Source organism: Sceloporus occidentalis, unplaced genomic scaffold, assembly GCF_023333645.1.
Source record: "Sceloporus occidentalis isolate IW3139 unplaced genomic scaffold, rSceOcc1.0.p SCAF_4, whole genome shotgun sequence".
Taxonomy (NCBI): Eukaryota; Metazoa; Chordata; class Lepidosauria; order Squamata; family Phrynosomatidae; genus Sceloporus; species Sceloporus occidentalis.
Genome location: NW_028316984.1, coordinates 99,575,540 through 99,585,367, shown reverse-complemented (window position 1 = coordinate 99,585,367; position 9,828 = coordinate 99,575,540). Strand labels below are relative to the sequence as shown.

Below are 9,828 nucleotides of genomic sequence, written 5' to 3'. Positions count from 1 at the left end.
AGGCATGTCCTAATATCCAGATGTGAGCTATCTCCAACCCCTCCTAAAGTCCAGATGTGAGACAGCTGATATTCTAACGTGAGACATCTCCAACCTCTCCTAATGTCCAGATATGAAGCATCTCCATCCCCCTCCTAAAGTCCAGATGTGAGAAATCTCCATCCCCTCCCAATTTCTCTCTCTCTCTCTCTCTCTTGCATTAGGACCCAGGGCTCCCTGCTTTCTCCGGCGCCCACTGCGCCTGCGCTGTGTGTCGGGTGTCCGGAGTCAGGGCTGGCGGGAGAAGGCTGAGGAGGAGCGCGGAAGGAAGGCAGGCAGGCAGGAGGGCGGTGTCGGGGAGTCCTCTGGCACCCAGCCTTCAGCACCACCTGCGGGGGGAGGCGGGAGAAGGAAGCAGAGAGAGAGAGGAGGAGAGAGAAGGAGAGAGAAGGAGAGGAAAGGGTCTGTCTTGCTCTTCCCCATCCCCTCCGCACCCTAACCAGCCCAGCCCACCTGAGGCTTTGGTCGGAGCCAGCACATCTCCTGGCATCGCCTGGCCCCAGAGCAAGCCAGCCAGCAAGCAAGAGAAAGGGAGGAAGGAAGGAAGGAAGGAAGGAAGGAAGGAAGGAAGGAAGGAAGGAAGGAAGGAAGGATAATAAAAGACCCCCTTCCCCAGCCCCCTTTCTAAGGGCTCTCCTCCTGGTCTCTGCTGGAGGGCATCCCCAGCCCCAGCGCCAGCCGCAGCCGCAGCGCAGGGAAGCCTCGCCTTGGAAGCCCGGCTGGAGCGCTGTCCATTTCAGCACCACGCTCTCCGGGGGCTGGGAAGGGAGCCGCTTGGCCAAGGGCGCCTTCAACGCTGTTGCTGCTGCCAAGGGCGATCGGCCCCAACTAGGAGGGAGCCCCCCCAAGGCCCCCAGAAGGAGGAAGGCTCCGATCGGGCGGGTTCCTCGGCTCTTTTGTCTGAAGCAGAGACCCAGCCTGCCTCCAGGAGCACCATGCGACAGCCTTTCCCTTCTTGGATGCTTCATCCTGCCTTTTTGTCCTCCCCGACGCTCCTTTAGGTGACTTCAATGTCGTGTACTTGTTGATTTATTTTTCATTTTCATTTTCTTTTTCTTTTTTTGCCCCCAAGGGTGAAAAACCAACTGAATCTTTGGGTCTCCTTCACGCTGAGCCCACCATCACTGCTGCCTCTTGCCTCGAGGACGAAAGTACAGGACAATTCTTGTTTTCTTGAAACCTTCATCTTTGAGAGATTGGGTCTGGTGGCTGCAGCTGGGCATCTGGTTTCTTCTCTTCTTCCCCCTACCCACCCTAAGTGTGTGTGTGTGTGTTGTGCGGTGGGATGTGATATTGTGTTTGTTCACCTGGCTCCCTCAGATATTTTCTTGAAGGCACCTACCACCATCAACTGATCCTCCTTTGGATCTCCTTGGTAGGTCAGCTGTCTTTCTGTGCCACTAGATGGGCCACTAATGGCCATGTTTCACCAAGGAAGCAAGCTCCCTCTCTTGCCACTCAGAACAACCTAACCAACCAACCCTTCCTTTACAAGTCTCTGTTGTTGGAAGACGTGTCTTAGCAGTATAGTCTCTCCTCCCTTTCTCCTTTTCTTTGTGAGCTTTTGAATCCTCTTTTTAAATTATACTCATAAAAGAGTATAGTCATATTGTAATTTCCCAACACAGAAACTCTATCTCCTACCATTAACTTTCATTGATGTGTTGGCTTTTGTTTCTCAGGAGTGGCTAAGGACATTGGTTGTTGTCCTTGAAGGTGGGTGCCCCCTGGATAACTTATCAAGGGGGTCATTGGTTGCAGGCGCCCCTTGATGTGCTTGCTGTGTGCTGTGCTTGCTTGGATGAGTCCACGACATGCCTATTAAGAGGCGAAATGGGCCAGGGCGATGAAAGCGATCGCATTGTGATCAATGTGGGAGGGACTAGGCATCAGACTTACCGCAGCACCTTGCGCACTTTGCCCGGCACTCGTCTGGCCTGGATCGCTGAGCCAGATGCCCACAGTCACTTTGACTATGACCCTCGTACCGACGAGTTCTTCTTTGACCGGCACCCTGGTGTCTTTGCCCATATTCTGAACTACTACCGCACAGGTAAGCTGCATTGCCCAGCTGATGTGTGCGGACCGCTCTATGAGGAGGAGCTGGCCTTCTGGGGCATCGATGAAACCGACGTGGAGCCCTGTTGTTGGATGACCTACCGGCAGCACCGTGATGCTGAAGAGGCCCTTGACAGTTTTGGCGGGGCCCCTCTGGATAGCAGTGCAGATGATGGAGATGCAGATGGCACTGGAGACTCAGGGGATGGTGAGGAGGAGCTGGAGATGACTAAACGCCTGGCACTCAGTGACTCCCCGGATGGAAGGCCTGGGGGTTTCTGGAAGAGATGGCAACCCCGTATCTGGGCACTCTTTGAGGACCCCTATTCCTCCAGATATGCAAGGGTAAGCCATATGCACTCAAAACTCAGAATGCCTTGTTTCTACACACTTTAGGAAAGGTTTTAATTCAGTGGTCCTTACAAGCCCCAGTGTATAGTTCTAGACCTGGACACTCATCACATAACTTTTGCTTAAGAGAAGACAGAGAAGTGCATTCCATCTAAAATAGGCAACCCATGAGTGCCTGTAGACCAGCACTTTGAGGCAAGGGCAAAACCAAGGGTACAACATTCCCTTTCCTATTAAAAGAAGAAGGAACCAAGATCTCAATCCATTCCCAGTAGATATTTTTCAACATTCACATGTTCTGTTGTCCAGATTCTTTGCTAGCTTCCCTACCCTTCATTCTAAACAAGGTGAAAAGGTACTCCTTGCTACAGCCATCTGACTAAAGACTTATACATTGGGTTGCTGCTGAGTGGTTTCATTATTACTTTAGTAGCTGGTATTTTTTTTCATCTGATTTCCAAACTGTATGGCAGACAACAATGCTTCAGGTTTAGTTTTCACTATAGGGATTGTATTTTTCTTAGATGTGCATCAAGTCATGCTTATGAGGTGTATGATAGTATAGAGCTGGGATTTGTTCTTCCCTCACCATGGAAGCAACTGGAAGGAACAGAAAATGAATTCTGTGCTCAGAATGTCATGGGAAATGTAGTCAAAACAGATCTCACAAAATTGGTGTTTGTTTCTGTGAGGAGAGACACTTTTGTGATAATCTAGGGACAGATTCCGCTCCCTCTGATGTCACCAGCAAAGTACATACTGACGTCAGTGGGAGGTTGGATGACTCTCATGCAGCTGCTGTTTTGAGACATTGTGGGAAATGGAGAGAATGGATGGATGGATGAAGGGGGAAATATTTCACTATTGTGTGGTTTGTGTGTGTGTGTGTGCATATTATTGTAGAACAACACAAAACTCAGCCATCTTTCTTTCTATGTAACCATTCATTTACCTATGAATCAATCCAATCAATTTTCTCCATGATCTTCAGTCATTATATTATGTGTAGAGATGTTTCTGTTTTTCTTCCAATATCATGTGCATTTTACGTGTATGTGTATGATCAGTTGACTGGCTGATATTTCCTATGTAAGTAGAAAAGAATTTGAAAGTGAAAAGACATTTGATGGACAGTTGTATGGTGGTACATGCACAAATTTAATAGGATCTGGATGAACAACGGAAAGAACTGCCAGGTGCCTAAAACAAGTGTAGCTACTTACTGGACATATCAGCAATGTCTTAGCAAGACAATTGTTGCCAGGTTGGCAAATGAATGAATGAGATGTATTGCCTGGAACAGAGCCCTAAAATGCTTTCTATACATACTCTTTCAGGTGACTTTGCTTTCTTTGTAGTCTCTACTGAGATTTCCCACTGAATTAGCAACATGGAAGTTGTGAGTCTTTAAATAGTGTGGAGCAAAAAGGATTAATTAAATATTTACTACAAGATGAAAGGACAGTGTTCTGGAGCAGCAATGTTTAGATCCCAGTGATTTTGCCAGGGGAACAAGAAACTATAGGGGGAAAGCTGGAAAGGATTATCCCCCCACCCCACCCCCCAGCAGATCTGCTGATTCTCTCTAATAAGCAGCAGCATCAAAATTGAACACATACTGAAGAATCTCCCCTCCATCCCCTCACATGACTTGACTTACATGTAGACTTGAAGCAGATATCCCACTTAGAAGTGTCTTGTGCAATGGTCCTCAGTCAAAACAGAATACATCTGAAGCTCAGTGCTAAAGTGCACGGTTTGCATGCAGAAGGTTGAATCTATGGTATTTCCCATTTAAATGATTACAGGTCGCAGGGTTTTGAATGGCATCCTGTTGAGCCACTGCTAATTAAGAAGAGATTGTTGAGCTAGATGTACCAATGGCTTGTGAATAGTTTTGCTGAACCATATGGCCATACATCAGCCCTAAACAGCACTTGTTGTGTGTAATATGTATGTTTAGTGAAACATACCTGAAATGGTCTTTATATTGACTCCTAATAGAAGATATCATTTGTTCTTTTCTAATTGGCACATTTTGCTCTTCATAACACAATGGGATTTTTTATCCTCATTTTGCATTTGTGCAATATGTGTGCCTTTAGATTGCTTCGGCCATTATCCATTCCAAAAGATACTGTCCATTGCATCATTCTCATTAATTGGTGGCATTATATACAGGTTCTACTAAGTGTCCATTAGGGGTAATACATTGTCTTAGTTCCTATGCCACCCTTTAAGGATACATCAGCAGACACTTGACAGCACATAATACAAAGACTAATAGATCTGTACATAAAGGAGCACTTGAGTATCTCCTGTGACAATTTAACGTGAGATATCACAAAGACCTCCAAGGATCTTGGTAGCCATAGTGAAATAACAATCCATAGGCCCATTAACACATACTGGTTTTGTAAAGATATATGAACAATGCCATGATTGTTTCTGTACAGTTCCTAAATATTTGCATTATATGAAGGCTGGCATTCACAAAGGACTTCATATTTACCTGCCACGTAGTACATAGATTGAATGGCTACAGGTGAATCTCCTGTCAACAAAGCCTTTGATGAGTCCAAAACATTTCAAAACACCTGCAATGAAGGATCTTTTCTCTCATCACATCTCAATTTTCCTTATACCATGAAGTTGTCCATCAAACTTCCAAGCATTTATTTGGTACTGAATGAAATACATTTTTAAAATCCTGTGCAAAAATATGAACACTTTATTGCATGACCTTCTTGTATAATGTTAGTTCCATATATGCAGACATCAGTATGTTTTGGGAACTGTTTACAGAACAAATTGAACTCCTTGAAGTTTGCTCTTTGTGATCAATTTAGCTATGTGGGTCTGTTTTCCTCCTTCCTTCTGGCTGGTCAAACAAAGAGAAAGGAGTGAAATTAAACTGCTACAAAGCAGACATACTTGTGCTGAGAAAGTATCCCTAAATATATTGTGCTGGACTATATTGTTACAGATAAAATGTGTGAATGGAATTTAATTTCAAAGTTTAAAATGTAAGAGGGACATATTTTAAATGAAATACTGTTTGATGCAATAGTTTGTACACCATATATCCTACAATTTAGGAAAATAAGCCTTTTTGGTAATCTAAAGGGTAAAAGAAAATCCTGTGACTGAGGACAATTATCCTATCTACTAATGGTGAACCCAGAGAGCAAATTCACTGAAATTGGGACCATTTGTAGCTAAAATTACATCATACATGAGAGGCAGTCATCAGTAGTTTCAGGGAATTTCTAGGATTAGTAGAAATTAAACATTGAAGGAGAACAAAAATTAAATGATGGGGGTCAGGCAGCCTAATGAGCACTGAGTTGACCAATGGGCATGGAATTCTGGATGCTGTTGCATGTATGATGGTGGAGGAGCAAAAATATTAATGAAGCAGAATGTCACAGAGCTGTGTTGTAGCCACCAGTTGTACTAAAAATGAGATCAAGAAGACTGTGATTTGAAAATATCAGAAGTGGGAGTATCATCTAGTTCGCTACCTCTCAAATTTCTTTTCTCAACCATTCCTCATTGGACTTGATTTCCAAATCTGTACCATCTTAGTCACATTATTTTCCCTAATATTCCCCCTCCTAGTATCAGTGGCATACCTGGTTGTCAGTGGGAGTGCTGAATATCTATAATAACGCAGGCTATCATGAACCATAAATTTGACAATGCCGTTATAGAATTATAGACTGGTGTGAAATTCAAGTCTCTCATACTGAATTTATCACACAACAGGAGACTCCACTGATTTTATTGTAGAATCAAAATTACTGAATTCCTGGTCCTGAATTATTTTTATAGAGCAGAGTTAAAACAACTGGCGCTCCCAGAGTGAGGCTGGCCTATCTATTGCAGACATGAGAAATATATGCATGGAAGATGATACCATATTACTTGCAGAAAACAGCAAAGACTTGGAGAGTTTACTAAAGAAAGTCAAGGAAGAAAGTGCAAAGGCAGGTTTATGACTGAACTTAAAGAAAGCAAAAATAATGACCACCAATGATTTACTTCACTTCAAAGTAGACAATGAAGACACTGAAATATTTCAAGATTTTTAGTACTTTGGCTCAGTCATTAATTAGAATGGAGACTGCAGTCAAGAAATCAGAAGGAGACTGGTATTTGAAAGGACAGCAATGAAGTAACCAGACGAGATCCTCAAATGTAAAGATATATAATTGAATACCAAAGTCAAGATTGTTGATGCCATCACATTTCCAATTTCTATGTATGGTTGTGAAAGCAGTGAAGAAAGCTGATAGGATGAGAATAAACTCATTTGAAATGTGGTGCTGAGGGAGAGTTCTATGGATACCACAGACTGCCAAAAAAGACAAAGAAATGGATCCTCAAGTAAATCAAGCTTGTGCTCTTCCGAAAAGCCAAGATAACTAAACTGAGATTATTATACTTTGGCCATATCGTGAGACGACATGACTCACTAAAAAAGACAATAATGCTCCATAAGGTAGAAAACAGTAGGAGAAGAGGAAGACCACATTCCAGATGGATGGATAGATAGACAGTCAAGGAAGCCATAGCTCTGAGTCTGAGCTACTGATGAAAGGTTAACTTGGAGGTCTCTTATTTGTGGAGTTTCCATAAGTCAAAGTCAGCTTGATGTCAGGTAACAGCAACAATGCACGGAAGAGCATTCTAATAACTTACCAGCAGCCTACTTTGGGGAGACAGCTTTTCTAATCTTTGTAAGCCAGACAAAACTAGATAATTTACATTTCTAGACTACAGCTCCCATAATTCTTCAGCCTAAAGAGCCAGTCGCCTTTCTGCTGGTTCCATTCTGAGACTTCACACCAGTAATGTTACTAGGCTGGCAACCTATCACCGTCTCTCGCTTTGTGAAAGTAGTCACTTGGGAAAATAGATTAGTTACATATCTTCATATTTTCACTCCCTGGATCAAGTGACAAAGATGTTAGAATAATTGAGATTTGGTGAACAGAAAAGAATGATAGCCAGAAATTTTTATATAAACAGACTATAAATGAACAACTGTTGAAAATAAATAGGAGCCAGTATTCTGATCTTCAAAATTATCTCACCTAATAGTAAACACTTGTAATTCCTATTAATATCAAATACACTTAAAACATAACAGTTATTTCTGAGTAAGCAAGGCCAATTAGAACAGTTGTCTTGAATTCCATAAGTTCCATCTTCCAAAGCCTAGATCAGCCTCCCCCCTGAATGGGAGGTGGTAGAAAAGTGATGATTGGTTTCACTAGATTTACTTGCATTGTTTAGCATTATTGCTTATTTTATTTTAAATAAATACTTGAAAAACACAATGGCAAAATACCTGTGGAATTTTCAGTGAATGTTTCAAATGAAGACCCTTTAGATAAGCCAAAGCAATGTTATTTCTTCACATATAAGTCTTTGTACTGTATCATGAGGCTGCAAATAGAAGTGATAACTCCTTGGAAACCAAGCTCTTTACACTCAGTGTCAAGGTTATGGCTGAACTGCAGCCTAAATAATGACAGTTTGTAGTCCAATGGCCTGTTCAGCTGGGAATAGTCTTGTATTTCAAAAGCTCTAGGACACAGCTCATCTTTCTATGCCCCAACAGTAGGAACTGTCCAAGGTGCTGAACCTGTTTTGAGACTAAAGTTCAGCATCTTGGATAGTTCCAAAATGCTCCCATGTAATCCCAAATGGCTCTCGTAAAATCCAATATAGAGTCACCAAACCTGAAGGAAGAGAGACCCAGCAGCCACCTTTACTTCTTCGGAAGAATCTTATAGATTATTGGTCTGTGAATGCACACTTTTCAGTGGTTACTCATCTTTAGAAGGCAGATCGACATGTGTGTTGAAACTTGATCTCTCTGTAGAACTGCCTTCTTCAATTTGATGCCCTCTAGCTATGTTCAACAATGTTGACAGTGAAAAATAATAACTAGTCCTACAGTCAGACGGGCAGTAGGTTGGAGAAGGCTGCAAAAGACATAGACAGTGACATACATGGTATTTGCTACACTATTTCTTGTACTTCAGCTTTTAAAGATATGTTCCTACTTGACATCTGTGGTATTACCTTTTTTGTTTTGTTTTTCGTTGTTGTTGTTTGTTACATACATTGTACAGAATAATATTCTGGTATTCTTGCTTCATTCGCATGGGTAACTAAAACTCCCAGTGATTTTCTAAATTATTATATGGGAGTATATTTTATTTTGTAAAAGGATGCCTTATATCAACTTACAGATAATTTATTTTAAATTTTGTTTACAAAAATCAACAGTGCTGCTAACAGGAGAGTTAATTCAATAACCTTGCTCTTACAAGGTTTAGAATTAATGCTGATTTAAGTAACTGATTCTGGTTTGCTGACTTCAGGGTAGCTGTGATTTCACACCAGGAATTCCACACACAAAGGGCAGGGAGGAGGAAAGAGGCAAAGTAGTGGATAAATGACAAAAGAGTCTGATCTCTAGATCATAATAACCTGGCCATTCATTTCAAATTACCTATGTTTATACTACAATACCACAGTCACATTTGTGGGTCTGACCTTGAACATTATTTACAAACATCAACTATCACAATATAGAAGCTCTCTTTCTGAGATGTTTCACAATGCCCATTAGAGCACAGTAAGATGTCAGTTACAAGTGTCTACACTGACTTCAAGTACATTATTGAAGGTGTTTGTTTTTAATGCCTAATGCTCTATATTGGGGGTAGTATCATATGGCTCTCCAGATGTTGTAAGATTGCCACTTCCAGCATCCCCCACCATTGTCTATATTAGCTAGAGCCAATGGGAGTAAGGAGATTGGGAGGAACACACCCCTGCTCTGTCTGCTGAGACCACAATTTTTACTGTATCACAGTGTAATGCAGAGCTAAACAGGAATGATACTGCCTACATTTGCTAAATATGAATGGTCCAGCTATTTCATCTGGAGAGCTGAGTGACTCTGAACTGTTCATATATTTTTCATTGAGCAGCTTGCAAAAGTGCACATCTCATGCTTTGATCTTCACAGACCACATAATGGTGGTTGAAGTGGCATTCATGAAGTTCACCTAAGAGAGTTCCCAAAATTCAGAAACCTAGCCCATAATGGGGAGGCATTCATCCACTTCAAATGTCAACACACAAGTAAATCCCACTAATTCAGTTAGTCTAACTCTATCTGTATCTAACAGTAGGATTCAGGCCATAGAAAGCAATTAGGATGAGGGTGAGGTAAAATGACACATAACAGGGATGGTTTGTATAGCATCCAGGAATTAGTGCTTTTATTCAATGATATATATTTTAATGGCTTATATGCCATAAATTCAAGTATTTTTCTGTGATGTGTTTTCTTCT

At 41.8% G+C, this 9,828-nt stretch overlaps 1 protein-coding gene across 5 annotated transcripts in view; it reads left to right on the top strand.

The window, feature by feature from the left end:
- Positions 1 to 297: 297 nt before the first annotated feature.
- The window catches only part of LOC149314409 (voltage-gated potassium channel KCNC1), a 180,884-nt gene continuing 171,353 nt past the window's right edge, over positions 298 to 9,828 (top strand). For all 5 annotated transcript variants that reach the window (XM_089521051.1, XM_089521050.1, XM_089521048.1 and 2 more), the window contains exon 1: positions 298 to 2,442. In XM_089521051.1, coding sequence (XP_089377177.1) covers positions 1,873 to 2,442 — 570 coding nt within the window. In that variant the 5' untranslated portion in view covers positions 298 to 1,872. The remainder of the gene's footprint in view (positions 2,443 to 9,828) is intronic.